The 20,470-nt window shown below is 49.5% G+C and overlaps 1 protein-coding gene across 12 annotated transcripts in view; it reads right to left on the bottom strand.

Moving 5' to 3' along the window:
• Window positions 1-3,261: 3,261 nt before the first annotated feature.
• The window catches only part of KIF1B (kinesin family member 1B), a 147,329-nt gene continuing 130,120 nt past the window's right edge, over window positions 3,262-20,470 (bottom strand). For all 12 annotated transcript variants that reach the window (XM_047723792.1, XM_047723790.1, XM_047723794.1 and 9 more), the window contains 11 exons: window positions 18,027-18,141; window positions 17,047-17,180; window positions 16,267-16,328; window positions 14,851-14,996; window positions 14,020-14,259; window positions 12,877-12,948; window positions 11,167-11,288; window positions 9,078-9,227; window positions 8,519-8,711; window positions 8,194-8,312; window positions 3,262-7,691 (listed from right to left, as the gene is read on the bottom strand). In XM_047723792.1, the coding sequence (XP_047579748.1) occupies window positions 7,649-7,691; window positions 8,194-8,312; window positions 8,519-8,711; window positions 9,078-9,227; window positions 11,167-11,288; window positions 12,877-12,948; window positions 14,020-14,259; window positions 14,851-14,996; window positions 16,267-16,328; window positions 17,047-17,180; window positions 18,027-18,141 (1,396 nt within the window). In that variant the 3' untranslated portion in view covers window positions 3,262-7,648. The remainder of the gene's footprint in view (window positions 7,692-8,193; window positions 8,313-8,518; window positions 8,712-9,077; window positions 9,228-11,166; window positions 11,289-12,876; window positions 12,949-14,019; window positions 14,260-14,850; window positions 14,997-16,266; window positions 16,329-17,046; window positions 17,181-18,026; window positions 18,142-20,470) is intronic.

Genomic DNA, 20,470 nt, shown 5'->3' on the forward strand with positions numbered 1-20,470 from the left:
CTAAATCCCTAAATCCCAGATCAAAGCACGGCTATGAATTCTACAAAAACAGCCCTTGTATGCAACTCTCCCAGAGCAGAATCCTTGTTAGATTTACGTAAGAAGGTGTCTGAGTTAACAAACATACTAGTTGGGGCAGATCTGAAAATCCCAGCTCTGCCACTCACTTGCTCTAACTCCTGCATCTGAACTCAAAGGACTCGTTCACTTGCTACTTAGAAGGAGCAATTGTGGAAAAAAGCCAGGAGACCATATTTTCAAAAGCCAGAGGAGCAAGCAGGTAAAGTACTCAAGAAGCTAGGTTCAAAGGGGCTGTGCAGAGACCAAGAGTTCCTAAGGGAACCCGACCGCAAATGGAATGACAAGAAGTACCAGGTGGAAAAGTAATGCATTCAATGTGCACTGTTCCAGGGGACCTCCTGACGTCCCGTGTGTCAGCTTTGTGAGAGACATGGTGACTCTCAAGAGAGCAACCCTGGTGAGGGACCAAGTGTCCACGAGCCAGGATGAGGCCGGATTGCAGGAGACACCCCACTCTGTGAGAGCAAGTCGGAGCCAGGGCACAGTCCGCTGGGGTTCAGGAAGGCATAACCCCGGGAGCCCTCCCACCTTCCAAGGCTGAGGAGGCCCATGGAGAGAAACCGTGGCAACCACTAGTGGCCCTGCATGTGCTCCCGCCATGCCTGGTCTCCCGGAGCTGAGACCCAGCGCGCCACTGCCCCAGCCTCCGGGGTGTGGCTCTAGCAAAGCTCTCCACCCCGCTCTCTTCCCTGTGCCAGGTCACCCTTCCTGCTCACTCACCCAGTCTGCGCACGCGCACGCGCACGCGCACGCACACGTCTGTACGTCTGTACGTAAAGCTCTCTCCTTTAAAACTCCGTGTCCTTGTCCTTTCTCCCCTCTACGGCACAAATCTCCGGAAGGATTATCCGTACTATTGCAACCTTCTCTCCTCCCCTTTTCCCTTGAACCTACCCCAGGTGGGCTTTCTTTGGCACCACTCAGGACAGTGCTGCTCTACTCACCAATGACCTTGCCAGGGCGGACACACTCCTGACGTCTCCTCCCACGTGAAGTGGGCTCCATACTGGAACCTTCCTGCTCCTGCCAGCCCTTCCCGGAACCCCGGGAGAGAAGCGGCCAGTGCGAGTTTGGAAAGCACGGACAGCCCGGCCACTTCCACCCCTCCAAGAGGAGCCGCCTGCCCCCCGAGAACACAGTCTGCTGTTCCTCTCTACGTCTGCACCACGGACGGAGGCGGCCCCCGACAGCAGCACTGGCGTCCCCCTTGGAAGCTGGGCCACAGCGCCGCCTGCCGGCCAGAATCCCTGCTCAGGGAGACGGCCCGGGGGGCGGGGCGCCAGCGCTCTAACCCTCACGCTCTCTAACAGAACCTTCCATGGTAATCAAGGAGATTATTCTGATCTGCTGCGAGCCTCATTATTTCTTGGTCGGCTCTGGCTCCCTCACACGTCCTGGACCTCCCTGTTGCCAAAACCCGGTTGCTGCTCGGTTCGACCTTAACCTGTCGCAGCTGCCCTGGAGACATTTCTCACTGGCCCCGTCCTCACCTTGTCCTCAGCCCGGCTGCCAGTGTCCCTCTCTCCGCCGCCCCTCCTCCGCGTCTGTCCCCCCACTCCTGACTTGTCCCGGTGGCGGTGTTCAGGACTCGAGCCTCGGTTCTCAGCGGCTACTCATGCCTGGGCCTCCTCGCCTCTGCCTGGCTCTGTCACCCTCACGCTGACAGCTCCCAAACGCCCCACCTCCCCCCTTGAGTCCAGCTGCCTCGGTGGCTGCAGAGTCAGGTGCAAATGTCGGGGTTCCCAAGTGAGCGTGACCAGACCAAATCCTTCACTGAGAAACCCCCCCCCCCCCCCCCCCCCCCCCCGGTCTCCACATTCTCCCCATCTTCATCTTAAGGCGACTGCACCGCCCCGGCTCCGCGCCGTGGCTCAGCGAATCTGCGGGCTCTGACGTCAGAATATGCTGGTCGGACCCCACCTCCCGCCTTCACTGCTCCCACCTGTGTCCCAGCTGCCACCCTCCCCTGGGGACACTGGGCAACAATTTCCTATTTTGTCTCCCTTCCTCCACGAGCCCCCACCCACACCCCCACAGGCTGTTTTTCACTCAGTGGTCAGAACGGGCTTCTGGAAACAAATAGGACCATGTGACTCATCGCCCCCAAACCCTTCACTGACTTCTACTTCACGCTAACGGAATTGGAGCTACCTAAGCCTTAAACACCTGGTCTTTGGCTACTTGGGGCCGCCCCAGCTCTAGCGCTCTGCCCCCTCCCCAGACGGGCCTCCTTGCTACCTTTGGGCCCTACAGAGGACACTGCTGCCCCAAGGGCTTGGCTTCTCTGCCTGGAGACCTCTTGCCCAGGGTTGTGCTCCCTCTTTCAAGTGTCCGCTCAAAAGTCCTCCGCCAACACAGGACATCCTGACGACAAGCTCTAGAAGGATGCCTCCCTCCCATCCCTTCTCACCTTCCACTCAGCGGCCATTTGCTCTGTCACTGACCACTCGACGTTACACATTCCACATTTATGACACAAAGGTCTTTCCTCAAAGGGACAAGAATGCTGGGGCACGTTCTGTTTGCTGCTGAGTTATCACACCCTGGGCGCGGGCATGGGGTGGCAGCTCAGATGGACACCGACCCCATGGCTGCCCTGTTTGAATGCCGCTTCTCCCTTCCGTCTTCTGTCCTGCCTCCCCGCCACCCCCCCAGACCACTAGGACACTGGTCCCTGCTCATACTCTGCTCACAACGGGAACTTGTGACACTCAGCAGACATGGCGCGTGAGTCCCCTCTCCACCAGAAAGACCACATCACCCGCGGGGGAACCCCTGGTAGGTAGTATGACAGGCTTCGGCAGAGCCCGGACAGCACTTGGGAGGAAAGCATTTTCAAAGAAACAGCATCTGGGTTTAAAATAACCCTACTCTGAATGATCAGAAAAGAACACGTAGGTCACACCACAGTAACATCTTTGCAAGTCAAGAAAGCTTGTGTAGGGGCGCCTGGGTGGCTCAGTGGGCTAAGCCTCTGCCTTCAGCTCAGGTTGTGATCCCAGGGTCCTGGGATGGAGCCCCGCATCGGGCTCTTTGCTCAGCAGGGAGCCGGCTTCCCCCTCTCTCTGCCTACTTGTGATCTCTGTCAAATAAATAAATAAAATCTTAAAAAAAAAAAAAAAAAGGTTGTGTAGGTCCCTTTCAAAGGAGGACAACAAACGCACGTCCAGAGCCTTCTGATGCACTGGTTGTACCTTTATTATGTCTACCTCGTTCACTAAGAGTTCCGTGATGCAAGGTTACCATACACAGTTAGATAATGTCCGCATTGCACATCTAAGGCTATACAGCAAAAGAACCAGAATTAGTACAAATACAAGAACTATATTTACATTCTGTATACTCAAGCTCCAAACATCAGATAATATTTACATAATAAAACATGAAAATGAAAATCTGAAATTAATAATGTACATTGTTGCTAATGTGCTCAACTCCTTACTGGGGAGAGATCAGTTTGCAAAGTCTTGGTTCAGAAAGGCCACGTGCGCTCCACGGGTTCCGTGGCAGCGCACGCGGATGGTGAGGAGAGACCCGAAATCCCGACGGGCGGCGCCTTGCACGCAAGAGGGCCGACGGAGTCCTCGGACAAGCCGATGCCAGCGTGCGCAGCCTGGAGAAAGGGAACTTGAAGACATGAAGACGACATGCAGCAGCCGGGGCCTGGCAAGAGACCAACCTCAGCTCGGACTTCCTGAGCACAGCTTTTAACAGGACATTTGCATCAACTCTCATTCTTTCCTTTAAATGATCAGAGGCTTTCCTAAGATTTCATGGGGCTCAAATCCGAATTTCATAAATGGCCTTTTGAACAACCGCAGATCATCTCTCAGCTGACATTTCCGTTTCCTAAGGACGCACACCCGGTCCATCCCCGGCACACAGTCACGGTCTGGCCGCACGCTGGGTGGGTGCCGCCGGCCACGGGGGACAGCCCCCGTGCACACAAGTCCGAGGCCTCTGGCAAGTACATTTGGCAAACCTTCTGAGAGCAGCAGCAGAATTAGTGTCTTCTTTGTAAGGAGCAGGTTAACAATCGCATTTCAGAAAGGGAACCCAAAGCAAAGATGAAGGACTCAAGTCTAACAGACCGACCAGCCCTGACCCGTCCTGGAGGACCCACGTGGACACAGCGCGAGGAAATGGGAGCGTACCAGAGCTGCCCCGCACTGGGTCATCCGTTCTTCCCCAAGCCAATGTGCAATTCATTACAGCTGTATAAATATACAAATACCTTAAAAAATTAAATATCCCTGTAAATCACAACAAGCAGCAGGCAACGAAGTCTTTGCTTTGAAATATGCGCCAGGAGAAGTCATTTTTAGACCCCTAAAGATCTTTCACAATGATTTAACTTATTCCTTCAACTTAAAAGAGCTGAAAAGCCCCACTGAAAATATGGAGTAGTTGTGGAAGTTCAATGCAGCTGAAGGGGGAGAAAAATGTAAAGCAACCGTGGTTTCTTAGCTGGGAGAAATCACTTTCCTTCCCCTCACAGTGATGGCTTGAGCGTCTAACGATGTGCTAGGATTTGGGTGCCCACCCTGCCGCCAGCAACAGCCCTTCCCTGCGCCCCTGGCTGTGTGCGCGGCTGGCTGGCCCTGCACAGCCCGGCCTGAGAGCTGGCTGACTCCCAGGCCAGCGCAGAGGTGAGGAGGCTGTGGCCGCTGGCCCTCTGTGGGCTGTGAGGTCATGTTTTGCTTTGGCAGGAGGTAGGAGGGTGGGGAAGGAGGGGAGGACATAATTACTTTTCACTAGCACTCATTTCTCCTTCCTTTGTGTAGGAGCTTTTTCTTTTTGCTTGTTTAAAGGAGTGCTTTTGGGGGAAAAAAAACACATTAAAAAAACCCTCAAAAGGTAGTTTCCTTGACTACTAATATTAATATGTTAATATTGAATAGCAACTTTCCTGCCACCATGGCTTCAGTTAAAGCCTCATAAGTAGTTCCTGCTATAAATGGTCTCTCAGCTTTGAAGTGGGGATGGATCTGCCCAGAAAGGGAACATTAATCCTGTAACCGTTCCAACTGCAATCTGGACATGGGCCGCTGAAGGAAAAGGGGAACCAATAAGGACCGTCCTCAGATGGTGGAAAGCACCGGCGCCAGAGACCCCTGCCGGACGTGGACATCCTGCTTCCTCAGGGGCCCTCTCACCCAGGGATGTTACACGAACAGTCCAGTGCCACCAGCTCTAATCTCTGACACCTCCAAAGCAAAGACTTTCCAAGCCAGTTTTGAGTTAGAAGAAAAACCAAACGTCACTTCAGTGTATCACATGATTTGACTCCCCCTCAGCCCTCCCCACCTCCCTCTGCCGTGGACATGGGTCCCTCTGTCAGACTTCATGACAAACAGCAGCGGCACGGTGACTTTATTTTAAAATGTGACCTTCGAATTTCATCTTCATTTCCCTGAAATTAGATTTCATTCCGGTCCAGCAGCGGTCTCTAAACACCAACAGGTCCTGGATTTGAGTCTATACCAGAAGGGCACAGAAGGGCATACTGGGCCCATTAGACAACGAAGGAACCTTTAACTACATTAAAAATCTCACGTACTGCTTAGAAAACAAGTAACATCATAGTTAATGACCTATGTTTTAAGGAGAGAAAGGAAGTTAAAAAAAACCTAGAGTTTTTATTGATCACTTTTCAGCTAAGATCACAGCCTGGAATTTCTATCCTTTCTCTCAAGCTTGCCATGATTCACTTTTCCTCCTCTCTGCAAGGCAACTCTACCAGAGCCAGAAGACCTGTTCTCAGAGATGAGCCCAACCAGGAGGTCAGAAGCAAGGGTCCGCTGACGAGCGCCTGCCCAGCTCTATTCCACAGCGGGCACGAGCCCCTGCCCCGAGCTGCCTGAAGCAGAAAATCAGCTGGTCCGCACCACCGGAAAGGCAGCAACTTCAAGGCTGGAGACCCTCAGTCTCCACGAGGTGAGAGAGGGCAGATACTTTGCTGAATGCCTGAGGGACGGCCAACAGAGGTGTGTGTGAGGGGCGTAAGGATGGTACAGAACACCCCACATCAACCGGCAAAGCAACTGAATGAACCTGCAGGCCTTCCCTCCCCAGGCCGTTCCTATAAAACTTCCTGGCAGCTGAAAGAAAGAAGAGTATCTCATCTTCTTCCATGATGGCGTCTGCAGGCAGATGACCCTGTTCTGTCAGAGAAGGAGACTGTCAGCAGCGAGCTTCCTCTTTCTTCCTCTGGCAGCATTTCCACATCCCATGAAGGCAAGGTGGGGGCAACAGCCAGCCACTGGGGCCAGGGCTCAGGTGTGCCTCTGCTCTGCCCCGGGTGTCCTTTTGTTTTTTCTTTTTTTTTTTTTTCAGTGGTGGGAGGGGATTTGTTTTAATCTCTTGATCCAGGAGACAAAGCCTGCCGAGTCTGCTTATTTCTGATTATGGGAGGAGACGCATTACTGAAAGCATTTTCCATCTGACAAGGACCACTGGAGACGACCCCTGGATTCAGAGGGAGACTTCCAAGTCTGTACTTGAAAGTTACATTTCTTTGATCAAAAGGAGCTACAACAATCACAAGGTCACTACTCAGCATTACCAGAATTATAATGACAACAATGACCATTAAATTCATTAGCAGAAAGTCACTCCCCCCTTGTGGGACATTTGTGTATGACACCGCACTAATTCCAAACTGTACCGCCACCGCTAATGCCAAAAAGAAAAATGAGAATCTCTGAGAGAAAAGCGGTTCACAGGAGCGCCTGCTGGGAGGAGCTATCCTCATCTCACTGTCTGCCTCCCTTCATGATATGACGTCAGATCCCACAATCCTCTCAAATCCACGGGTAATATCCTGGGCTCTTCCCTTCCTACAAGGTCAGCAGTAGCCACCATTCCAGGCCCACTAAGAAGTCCTGCCTTCTCTCTTCCACTAAAAGAAAACTGCATAACTGCATTCTAAATAAGCACTTTCAGAGAACACACCTGTGCCGTTTCTAAACTCATGACAACCTTTTCCCTGAAAGGAAAATGCAGGGATTCACAATGGCAAAAAGAGATGGAAAGGGAAAAGGTAAGTTTTTTCCTTTTAGGTTCTAAAAAAAGCTAGATGTTTCCTCCCGTAGTCTCTAAGCCACCCCCCCACCCAAAATTAAAGTGACATCACAAATAGAGAAAAGGAAAAGAAGTATTACGTAGTCTTAAAAAACAGACAAAGATATCCAAAGACAGCAGTACAGACATCACAGGTGGTCATAATGGGGACCTATTATACAAAAGGAAGCCAAAAGACACAAAAAAATAATTTGGAGATTCACTGGATCCCCTCTGGGTTGTTTTTGTTTTTTTGTTTGTTTTTCTCCCTTTTGTTAGGCCACATGCTACGACCAAGATTCTTAGCACAAGAAAAAGAGAAGGGTACAGAGCAATGGAGACGGGGGGTGGGGGGGGTGCGGAGAGCTAGAGAGTGTTGACAGGAGGGAAAGCGGTTATTCCACAGGCTTACACACGAGAGGGGCCATCAAGAATCACAGAGAGAAGTGAGAGGCAACACTTTCTTTATCTCTCACAGGCGAGTGAGGCTGCTCAGCACAGTCACTTAGTCCTTCAGTTCGCTGGGGCATCTGCGGGAGAGTTTTGACCTACAGGGGACAGAGGAACAGGACGGATTAGAAGGCTGCATCCAGATGTCCCTCCCCCCAGCAGTCCCCTCCTTGGGCTTCTTCCCCTCCAGCACTCAAGGCCCAGGTCTCTAGGCTCCTGAGTAAGGAGACTAAGGTGTGACACAGGAGGCCCCTGGGACACAAGCCCCTGACAGGATCAGAGGCTTGGATCACAGGCTGGACTACTGGGAGACCATGAAGGTTCTCACCACCTTCCCCTGACTCAGAAAATTAAATAAAATCTTGAAAAAAAAAAATCAAAGCAGGACGTTAGCTGGACGCACATGTGACCGGCTTCCTTTAGCCATTCAGTACAGCAGGCGATAGCTTATGACGAGCGGAGGTCTCGTCCCCACATTACAACCACGTTTACGCGGCTATCCTTCCTCTATCTTCAACCTACGTTTTGGGAACAAGACTTCCTTCTTGATTTACACTGACCAAAAGCCAAGAAGGAGGAAACACGAGGACGACTTCGTACCGTATCGTGCCAGCGAGGAGTGGGTTAAAGGCATACAACCAGTCGTTCATGTCTTTGTCGTTGAGAGCCTGTAAGAGGACCCCACGATGCTTTGTGCACACGGCAAAGATGTTGGGTGTCTGAAAGAGATGTAGGGGGACGGGAGAGTTACGATGGCTGCTGACAGCGGAGACCACCCTGCTAGCCTCCCAGGGCACATAGCACCTCACACTGAAGGGTCAGGGAGACCAGACACACAGGAGAGAGGCCACACCACACCGCAGAGAGTTTAGAACTCAGAAGGGAGGGGTGCCGTGGCCGCCAGAGCCGCCAGAGCCGGACTGACCTTCACCATGGCCTGCTGGTCCTCGCTGTACTCCACCTGAGCCGTGGACAGGTTAATGACGCCACGCTCCACGGGGTCTTTGTCGCTGTTGTAGATGAAGACATAAGGCCGACGGACCACGACAAAATGCTTAGCCCAGTTGCTGTAAAGTGGCTCCTTGAAGTGCAGGTATCCTTTCTTAGAGACCACAGAGCTAAAAAGGACAATAGGACAGTGGCTGGCTGTTTACAAAAAGAAAGTGATCATGGTCTGAGGAACACGAAAATAGGTCTCACTGAGGCCCAGAGCCTAGGATGAACAAAACAGGCCAAAGATCTGTTTGGCCTAGAATCTTCCCTGCTAAAGTAACACAGCAAAAGAACACAAAGTGCCACCCCCCGAGCACACTGTGGTGTGGTGACGTGCCTGATGGGACACCGCGGGGCAGGAACCAGCCCCGCTCCCTAGCCCAGACTGCACTGGCATTAGACAGCAACGTACACCTCGGGTACAAGAGCGGAGAGAAAAGTGCTGTGATCTGTCTTTTATACCCGGCATCCCTGGTCAGTACAGTACTCACCCTGGTCTGATTTCCTCAATATCTGGAACAAGATTGAGAAATTCATTTTTTCCTGCTCGGGCCAAATAGGGTGTTTCCACAGTTGGGACAATCTGAAACTGTTCAAATTCTGTGCAGGGACTAGAGGCCCGGGAATTGGCTTCTGGGGTCCTTTAAAAGAGAAAGGTTAGGGGCAAGAGGAGCGTCAGTGAGGTCCACGCACAATGAGTCTACCTCGCTCACTGGGAGGAACAAGCCCCCCTCACCAGCAGGGGCCTCGAAAACATCAGCTGCAGAGAGCTCGGCTGAGAAGACAAGTGGTATCGGAATGTTAATTCCAGCTTTTTTTTTTTTTAAAGATTTTATTTATTTATTTGACAGAGAGAAATCACAAGTAAGCAGAGAGGCAGGCAGAGAGAGAGGAGGAAGCAGGCTCCCTGCTGAGCAGAAAGCCTGATGTGGGGCTCGAACCCAGGACCTGGGATCATGACCTGAGCCGAAGGCAGCGGCTTAACCCACTGAGCCACCCAGGCGCCCGTTAATTCCAGCTTTAACTGGGGTCATCCTTCAGAAGTCATAAAAGTCACCGCGTCATGCCATCCCTCTTCCTGCTCTGAAGCCCTCTGAACGGAAGTGTCAGGGGCATCAACTCCATTCCCTTACGTGTTTCTATTTTGTTCCCAGGCCACAACTAGGGCAGTGGTTCTCAAAGTGTCATCCCTAACCAGCAGCAACACCTTCACCTGGAAACTTGTTAGAAATTCAAATTCTCGGGCTCCAACCCAGACCTACAGAATTAGAAACGATGGACGTTTACCCATCTCTACAAGCCTCCCAGGTGGCGCTGGTGTGCTCTGACATCAGAGCGCCACTGCCCTAGCGGGGCCGGCGGGAAAAACAAACAAGTGGGAAGAAGCTGGCTTCCCCGAGCGACCACCGACTGAAGGCAGCCCGGGACCGTGCTGTGAGCAGGAGCGCCTACACTCTGCACTGTGAGTTATCCCAGAGCAGTTGAGCCTGGTGAATTGTATCTCGCCCATTCCAAAAATCCCATTTTTGTAAATACTTGACCATTTGGGACGCGTCTTACAATTGATGACAGGCCACATTTGGGTTGCAGTGCTTTTTTCTTTCTTAGTGGCAGCCCATTAAATAATGTTAGAGTTGATGACATCCCGAATTAATTAAACCACCTGCTTGTGCTATTTTCTCAGCCACACTCACTGGTGGCCCTGTGGGTACAGTATGACAGACAGCTGGACGATACCAGGTGGGTTCTGACAGGCGAGCACGCTGAACAGAGACAGGCCCAGGAGTGTGATGGTGAATCACAAACAAGTGATTACAGAGATGAATTCATTGGATCTAGACTAAATCTGTCTCTATTATTCTTACCAACATGTTTCATTGTGCCGTCAAAATATAATTTCCAAACTAGTTTTAAACTGTTTTCCCCAAGATGGGGACTTGCTCTGTGTGACAGGACTGCGGAACCACGCAGGAGTGGGAATGGTGGGCCAAACGCGCAGGAGAGGGATGCAGAAGAGGAACCAAGGGTTTTCATGCAGGAAGCTGGCGACACATGGTGGCAGAAGGAACAGGAGCATCTCCCTGGGGCTGCGATAGCCGTAAAGGGCTCCCAAGTACTTCCGAGTGCCGCAGAGGGGGCTGGTCCTGCCCTCAGCGGAGAGCCAGAGCTAGAGGAAGGCTCATGTATCTTTGGTTCTTAGGCTAGCTTCTCTCCGTGAAGTCTGGGTAACTGAGGCTTCTTTTCTTCTTTTTGGTATGTATGTCTGTGTTTGTTGTAATCATTACCGCCAATGCAGGGCTCAAACCCCGAGATCAAGAGCTGCACCCTTGGGGCGCCTGGGTGGCTCAGTGGGTTAAGCCTCAGGGTCCTGGGATCGAGCCCCACATCGGGCTCTCTGCTCAGCAGGGAGCCTGCTTTCTCCTCCTCTCTTTCTGACTGCCTCTCTGCCTTCTTGTGATCTCTCTCTCTCTGTGTTAAATAAATTAAAAAAAAAAAAAAAGAGCTGCACCCTCCCCCAACTGAGCCAGCCAGCCGCCTCTTTTATTATTATTATTATTTCCAGTAAACGAGGGCACTTACTTCTGCTCCAGAGAGTTGCTTCTGGCATCTACCAGAGAAGGGCAGGTGGAGGAAGGAGTGAGGGTCGCGCTGCTGAAACTGGACACGGAGGGATCCCGTCCGATAGGAGAGATATCAGACAACTGGGGGCGGGGCGGGGGTCAAATGGAAGACAGCAAGTGAGATTCAGCTGAAAACCCAAAATGCCTCTCTAACAAGGAGCTCTGACACCCAGTGACCTCCCGTTCATATATCTGCTGCTGCAGGTCATTCAAGAAAACGACTTACAAATCCTTTACGGCCTGTCACATTAGGAATCATTTACAAGTGGCCAGGCTGGTTTTTCATTTTGTGACTGTCCTGCATTAATTAAATGAGCCTATCTCTCATATCTCTCACAACAGGCACTATTCCAAAAATATGGCAGAGGCCCTGTCCTCCAGGAGCTTACATTCTAACTGGAGAACAAATCAACAATTTGCAAAGTGTCAGGCAGTCGTACAATGCAGTAATTCTACTATTGGGTATTTGCCCAAAGAAAATGAAAACACTAATTCAAAAAAGATACATGCACACCTATGTTCACTGCAGCATTATGTACACTAGCTAAGACAGGAAAGTGACTCAAGTGTCCACTGGTAGATGAATGGATAGAGAAGACATGTCTATACACACAGTGGAATGTCATTCAGCCACAGAGATAACGAGATCTTGTCATTTGCAACAAGATGGATGGACCTAGAGGGTATGATGCTACGTGAAATATGACAGAGAAAGACAAAGCCCACGTGATTTTACTTACATGTGGAACCTAAAAAACAAACAAAAAAACAAGCAAAAAAGCAGGCTTTTAAGTACCGAAACGAACTGAGGGGAGATGGTGAGGGGATGGGAAACATGAAGGGGATGAAGAGGTACAGGCTTCCGGTGACAGACTAAGTCAGTCATGCAGATGAAAAGGACGGCATCGGGAATACAGCCACTAACACTGTAATAACACCGTGCAGTGACAGATGGGGACGACACTTGTCACGTGGTGAGCCCTGAGTAAGGTACAGAACTGTTCCATCACTATGTTATACGGCCGGAGCCAGCTTAACACCGTGTGTCAACTGCACTAGAATAAAACGCGGCGTCAGGTGGCGGTAAGAGCTACAGCAAAACATGCAGCAGGGAGAGAGGTCAGGCGGCTTCAGGGAGCTGCTGCCTTTACAGAGGGTAGCTAAGGAGTGGATGTTCGAGAGAAAAATGAACAAGATAAGGGCGCCAATCATGGGAACATCTGGAAGGAGAAGACCCCGAGGAAAGGAACGGCGAGGGCGCAAAGGCCTCCCCAGCAGGAAGGAAGAGGGAGCAGAAAAGGTCGCAGGGCCCAGCACTGAGTGAGCGCTGCAGAGGCGCTTTCAGCGCTCGCCTCTTTGCTGAAGGCAACAACATTTAATGCCACCAAGAACCTCAGGACTTCTGGTGTCCTGTCACACAGTGACATACCAGTCCCTGGTCTTCTCCAAGGGATTCGGGGAAAAGCCAAAATGTGTCCCATCTGATAACACTCTGAGAGACACATCTGATAACACTGCAGAGCCTTTATCTGCGGAAGTCAGTGTTCCGACTTGGAGAGATTAAATCAAACACAAGAGCAGGTATGTCCTTCATCCTCAGACCCGACACTACACGCATGTGAGGCCACGTCAAAGCAGGGACCTGGGACGGGGAACCTGGGCGGCTCACCTTGCAGTCACTGATGCTGCCGTGCACCTGGCTGAGCTCCCGGTTGAAAGTGTGGGTGAGGAGTTGCAGGCACTAGGGGAGAGAGAGGAAGGTGTGAGTCTCAATGGTTCCATGAAGCCTTCGATGCAAGGCAGTTGGAGACAACAGGCTAACACCCACAGTGGAGCTCAGGTACGGCCCCGAAAGGTCTAGAATGAAGTAAGAATGTAATTTAGCAAGGGCAACCTGTTGTATGCCTAATGAAGAGAAATTAAGTGGGTCAAAAAGTCATTCTCAAGACGACAAGAGCTGGCAGCACCACAGTCTGGGAAGTGCTTAAGAACACAACAGTGCCCCTTCCGAATCCTCCTGGTCCTAAAGGCCATGGAGACTTCTGGATGGACATTATTTTTCTAAACTGACTAGAAGACCATCTGGTTACTGAAACAACACGGCACAAAAGCCCTCTCACCCCTCTAGCCCACTGTGGGCCCGCTGCCCAGACACCACACGCCTGGGAATCATCCTCAGCGACCCCTTTGCCCTCTCCCACCCCATCCGGGCAACAAGGAGCGCCAACTCTACGGCCCCGGTGTCTCTTCCGTGACGACTCTTCCTCTCCAGCCCGCAGCCTCCTGCCTCAGTGGAGACCCACACTATCTCTCACCCGGAGAGATCTCTGTGCCGTCAACAGCACTTTGTGCCTCGAGTCTCTGTCACCCCAAACCCACCCTCTTTCTTGCTGCCACAGCGGTCTTCCTAAAACACGAACACTAGTTCAAGATATTTCTGTATCACCCCCAGGACACTGCTCTCTAGTCCAGTCCCCAGACCCTGGGAGATCTGGTCCTGCCCCTCCCTGTGTTCCCCAGCGACTCCCTAGCGCTGAGCTGTAGCCTATGTGGTCGCTCCGGGGCAGGCTTCCGAGCTTAGCTCAGCAGCACCGGCCCGTGGAGGGCTCTCCTCTGGCTCCCCCGGACTCAGACACAGACCTTTATCACATACTTGTCACCGAGTCACCTTTGAGTGCAGCAAGGGTAGAAATGGAGTCTTACTTATTTCTATCTTCACAGCAAGTACAGGCCTTGAAACAGAGGCCCTCAAAGAAACATGAAAATGAAAACCCAGCTCCCAGGGGGCTCGGCGAGAGGAAGGGACTCACACCTTGGTAGCCAGCTCCTTCTCTCGGTCCACCAGGCTTTCAATGTCTGTCGAGTCATAGCCGCTGCTCTCGCTGGGGGTGATGGCGCTTTCAAAGGTGGTGGTAGAGATCTGAGAGGAGATGCTGGTGGAGGTGCTGAGGGTCCCGCTGCTGAGGCTGGGGGACAACGAGTCACTCAGGGATCTGGGGATGCTGTCACCAAGTCTCTCACGCAGCAGCAGGAAGTGGCGAGTTTTCTCCACCTGAGAAGATCAGCACAGCTGCCTCAGCGGACATAAACCTTGTTAAGATTTTTTTGTTTTGTAAAGATTTCTTATTTATTTATTTGACAGAGCGCGAGAAGAAATACAAGCAGGGGGAGGGGGAGAGGGAGAAAAAGGCTTCCCGTTGAGCAGGGGAGCCGATGCAGGGCTCCATCCCAGGACCCGATCCAAGATTCTTTTTTTAAAGATTTATTTACTTATTTATTTGAGAGAGAGAGAGAGATGGAGGGAGGGTGAAAGAGCGCTTGCGTGAATGGAGTGGCAAGGGGCAGAGGGAGACTGAAAGGGACAAAGAATCTTCAGCAGACTCCCCACCACTAAGCAAGGAGCCTGACATGGGGCTCGATCTCACGACCCCAAGATCATGACCTGAGCCGAAACCAAGAATCAGGCGCTTAAGCGCTGAGCCACCCAGGAACCCCAAAGCTCATTAAGATCTTAGTAAGGAAAATATGCCTCCATCATGATTGAAAGGCGAAAAGCCAAGATCACACAGAGAAGGTGAGTGGTGGCTGGTATTTTGGGACTCATGCTCAAGAGTTCACTTGAGCGTCTCCTGCCCTTGGGTACCTCGTGAAGGAGCTCCAGCTTCTCTAACTCCCACTGGTGCTCAAGAATGAGACTGTCCCCACGGGGCCGCCAGCCTGCTAAGTTCTCTTCTCCTCGCACATATGCCACTGATGTATCCAAGATTTTTCTTCTTCTCCTCTGCATGCCTGAGCCAAGAGAAAACAGTATCTTTTTTTTTTTTCAGAGAAAACCCTGATCCCATTTTTAGCTCAAAATAATTCATACACATGGCAAATCATGACACTTACTCAAGATCCATGGGATTTTATTTACTAATAAATATTTATCCCTTTTCCCCTAAAGGAATTCTTTGAACTTCTTTTAAAACTGAGTTACATTCTTTGATAACTATGAAGACTGTGATGTAACTTGAGAAGATGCCCAAGCTACTGTGTTAAGTGAAAATGTAGAAAGACTGAATAGTCTGTACCTTACGGTTCCAAATATATAAAAATACACCCTTATGAATAAAGTAGGAAGGGACCACCTCTCCATTTCCCCTCCCCCCGCCGCGTCCCACATTCAGAAGCTCGGTTAAGGCTCCAGATGACGGACAGCTTCGGCACCATCATTTCCCATCAATTTTTTAAAAATGTTAGACTGTTGATACGTATCAAAGATATAAATTTATGTTAATTAAGAAACTTTCTTAAGAAGGTATCTGGACACTATAATTAGCTGCTGTTGGGACTAGGATCATACTCAACTTCTGTTTTTAATCTAAATCTTACCTGTGGGACCTGACCTTCTTCCGTAAGTGTTCTCTAAGATAATTCAACCTCACCTTAATCAAATGCTCTTTAAAAACCCTGACTTTTGTCCATGTTCCAGTTTATAAACATAGACATGCAAAGGCCACCAAGCTAGAGGAACAGCAGCAGTGCAAAGAGACATCAGAAAGGACACAGTACGGATTCAATTTAATAATCCGTCTTCCTAGAGCACAGGAAGTTCGAATTCTAGCTGGATAGCACCTATAAAGCTACCCTGCTGAGGTATCTTTGGCACTAACATGGAAAGGGAAATGGTTACGAAGTCTGCCAACCCAAATTCATTCTAATATACTATATTATATATTATATATTATATAATATATATATATAATATTATATATTATATATTATATATATACTATTCATTCTAATATAATATAAAAATTTTTTATAACACATTGCAACCTCATGACATTTTGTTCAATATAGTTTTCATAACTGTTTAGGAGGTCTCAAACCAAATAGTGTTGTAACTCAGAAAAAGGTAACTCTCATCACCACCAAAAAAGAAAATGGCTTATGAAATATACCTGCTTTCTAAAAAATTTTCTATTAATCCTACGTGAGAAGGATAGATTTTGGACATAATATACTCCAAACACAGGCAAAGATAACTATCAGCTCCCCATCCATAAGGGCTTACCTGGACTGCCCGTGTCCGCCATTTTGCATAAACTGAGTTCATAAATTCCAGTGACTCGATTGCTATTCAAATGAAAACAAACAACTGGTTAACTTCTTACAGCACAAAAGCAGGAAAATCTCAATTCCTTCCACTTAAACACTGCTGTCCGGACTGCAGCCCACACTCAAATGGAATTACAGACTTTTCTTATTTCCTTTCTTATTCTAAACTTAAGAAGTATATTTTTCCTAGAAGGACTCTCTTGAATTACTTCAACAGGAGGAATGAATTGAATGATAAACCCCAAAGTGTGAATACAAATATACAAATTAAAAATCTGCCTTACCACAAGAGAAGAGATGAGGGGGAAAGTCTGACTAGAATGAAATAGTGAGCATCGAATTCGGGGGCGTGTGACTAGGAACCTTACTGTTTAGACTGGGGAGTGAGGCACAGGTAATCCCTGTGTTAGGCCTGACGTATTTTGATGTACCTTAAATAGGAATAAGTCTTTAACAGAAGAAAATCCCAGTGGTAATCGGTAAGAATTAATGACATCTGAAAGAACATTCAGTCCCTGCAAAACTGTTCTGCGAGGGCCCTAATGTAATATGACTTTGTCCCTTCACACATGCACGCACCCGTCAGTATTTCAGTCAATGCCAACACCTGGGAGTTACCGCATCCCGCTATCAGGCTGGAAGCCGACCCTGAAACAGCAAGCCAGGGACCCCGAAGGCTCTGCTGAGTCTGCTGGGGGTGAACCAGCTGGAAGCTACACTTGTCTCAGACACTTACGAGTCTGGTGACTTCGAGTAGCCACTGCCGAAGAGGCTGCGCAGAGAGCGTGGCGGCGAGATCTTGGCGTCCCGGGAGTAGAAGACCATGCACACGTCCTTGGTGATGACCGCCGGCTGGATGCAGTGATCCAGCTGAAAGCACAAGAAGTGGGCTCCACTTAAATGCAGACAGAGCACCCGTGGCAGGACTCTGTGCCCCGCAGAGTCGGAGAGCTGGTCCCGGAGGTGGGGGCTGGAAGATGTCAGCTCTACCAACTACTTCAACGGCAGCTCAGCAGATAGCGTGTGCAAGAGGAGGTCGCAGTCCTTGCAGCTGCTTTATTTTCCCCAAATTAAAAAAAAACTTTCTTCTGAAATAATGGCAAATAGTTATTATTATGTGCCAAGCACTGTTCTAATGCTTTTGTGTATGACCTCTCTACCCCTTTGTGACGTAAATGCTGTCATTATTACTCCCATTTAAGAGATGGGGGAACTGAGGCACAGACAGAGTCCGGGTCATGCTGGCAGTAAGTGGCCGCACAGGGATCTGAACAGACAGGCTGGTTCCAGGGTCTACACCGTTAAATCACTACTAGGCTCTGCCCAAAGCCATAAAAAGAAGAGGTGAAGTTTTCTTAAAATCATACCTTCTGTGAAGAAGGTGATTAGGTTACTAAGACTGAAGTTATAATAGAAGTCATATGACCTTCTTTAAGTTTATTTATTATTATTTTTTTTAGTAATCTCTACACCCAACATGGGGCTTGAACTCATGACCCCAAGATCAAGAGTCATAGGCTCTTCTGATGGAGCCAGCCAGGCACCCCATGGTAGACTTCGTGATTACACAGAAACTAGGAGCAGAAGCTAATACAGTCAGAACAGTAGGAAACAGTTGACAAAATAATCAGTTGAATCTTTCCTCCTCACTTGTGGTAATCTGCCCATTGTTCAGGCTTAGCCATTTGTGGTGATTTAGGTTCACAATCTCCTCACCTCTAGGTATGCTGACAAGGTCATGTAGATCTTTTCCCCATAGGGCGTCACTCGGTTCAGGAGGAGAGAGTTATGGAGGGAGCTGTCCCACACGGCCTCGAAACGGTAGAAGGTCCTGAGGTCAGAAAGGCAAGAAGCAGTCATCCAGGAGAAGCCAAGTCACCTCGGTCCAGGTACTCAGTCAGTGACACTACTGCATCCTACATCCTACACCAACAAACACTTGCGGCGTACTGAAATCTAACGACACAGTGGAGCCTTCATCCCCAGAAGGAAAAGGCAGGCCCCCAGTCTCTCACCCCACCCACCATCCAGGAGCACTTATGCTTAAGCACTTAAGAAAAGCTATGCTTTTCTTTTTTGGACAAGCCTGCTTCTCTGCCTATAAACATAAAACCAGATCAATCAAAGAGATTAAGATGGAAAGGACAAGCGCCTGTGGACATAAACTGAAGGAAGAAGCCTAAGTAAGTGCTTCTGTCAGTCAACAAAGAGAACAAGAAGAAAATCCTCAGGAGCCTGGAAGCCTATCTTCACATCCCAGTCCAGTTCCGCTGAGCCTTCGAAATGTCACAAACACCTGCAAGGCCTGACAGAGGAAACAGGCAGGATAATTTAAGTACAGAAAATCTGATTTTAAATAAAAGAATAAGAGGCTACTCTTAGCTGAGGTTTCAGTAAAAGAATGATTTTAATACCAAAACTGGTTACTATTCGTTACCTTTCAAAAAAAATCCACATGAAAACCAATCTTAAGCTTCCATAACAATCTGAAGCTTGACTTTATAAGCACCCAGAAACTGTTCTTTTTTTTTTTAAGATTTTATTTATTTATTTGACAGACAGAGATCACAAGCAGGCAGAGAGGCAGGCAGAGAGCCGGGGGGGTGGGGGGAAGCAGGCTCCCTGCCGAGCAGAGAGCCCGATGCGGGGCTCGATCCCAGGACCCTGAGATCATGACCTGAGCCGAAGGCAGAGGCTTTAACCCACTGAGCCACCCAGGCGCCCCATGAGAAACTGTTTTTAAGTTGTTCTAATGTCTACCTTTTTTCTTACTGGTAAAGCCCCACAAACCTGACCGGACAGCCGTTCTGCTGGTTCTGCCACCACCTCCAAAGCACTACACTGAGTTACAGCCCAACTCCCAGCTCCGCCCGCAGCCCCCAACCCCGGCAGGCCCCATGACAAGGGTCTGCTCGTCACAGAGCACGTTCGGTCCCACTGGCTTGCACCCGGTTCGGTGGGAAAGAGTTTCCTCACACTTTGCTTCCTTCTATATTCCTCCTTGCTCCTTCCCAAATGGTAACCTTGCTATTGCCGTGTTTTCTGGATTTCCTGTGACAAATAACTTCCCTAAGTGAGATGAAGAGAGATGGGAAAAGACTTCCTTCTCCACTGAACCAGGAATTTTTCCTACCCCAAAAGAAGAAAATAAATAGATGAGACAAGCAGCTCTGACAGCAGAAAGAGAAATGTTTAAAAATAAACAACCTAGGGGCGCCTGGGTGGTTCAGTGGGTTAAGGCCTCTGCCTTCGGCTCAGGTCATGATCCCAGGGTCCTGGGATCGAGCCCCGCATCGGGCTCTCTGCTCTGCGGGGAGCCTGCTTCCTCCTCTCTCTCTCTGCCTGCCTCTCTGCCTATTTGTGATCTCTGTCTGTCAAATGAGTAAATAAAATCTTAAAACAAAACAAAACAAAACAAAACAAAAAAACAACCTATTTCTCACAGACTCAGCTGCCCAAATAAGTCTCTACTACCTCACAGGCCAAAACCAAGAAAACAGTGAGTGATTATGCAAAACTACAGAGCAGCAAAGTCTCACGCTCCTGACAGAGGACAAAGAGAAAAAGAGAAGACCCAGGCTGAGATTCCTCATGGAACGAGGGGAGTCACACTCTAATTTGTAATCCAGCGGAGGCGAAGCGGAAGGTGCATAAGGATAAAACGGGCAGGTTTAGTGAATGGGACGAGAAAGAGGGGCTCTGTCAGGCCCTCATGAAGCAGTGTGTGAAACTGCGCGTGCAGCAGGGACAGCCAGGGCACAGAGGGTACACGATAAGGCGCAGCTCTATCCTAGGTCTGCACGGGGCAACACTACTAACTGAGAACGGCGGTCCAAGCAGCAGAAGACATAAAGCATTCTGATAAACTAGAATCTTTATGTGCAAAAAAGCAAACAGAAAATACCTAGGAATATCCTTATCAAGAGAGAACCTGCAAAAACATAGACAAGGCTTCTGTTAGTGTAGTAGCGGAGCAAAAAAGAAAAGGAAAAAAGAGCAAAGCAAAAGGAAAAAAAAAACATAAAAAAGACGTATTTGCTGTGAAGCAAAGTAAATCCAAGGGGACAATGAACAGAGAACTCCATGGGCACAATCTGACAGACAGCTTACAATGACACGGGTCCCTCTCCTGAGACATTTAGTTAAGGAAAATGCTGGGC

This window comes from Lutra lutra, chromosome 4 (genome assembly GCF_902655055.1).
Source record: "Lutra lutra chromosome 4, mLutLut1.2, whole genome shotgun sequence".
NCBI classification, from domain to species: domain Eukaryota; kingdom Metazoa; phylum Chordata; class Mammalia; order Carnivora; family Mustelidae; genus Lutra; species Lutra lutra.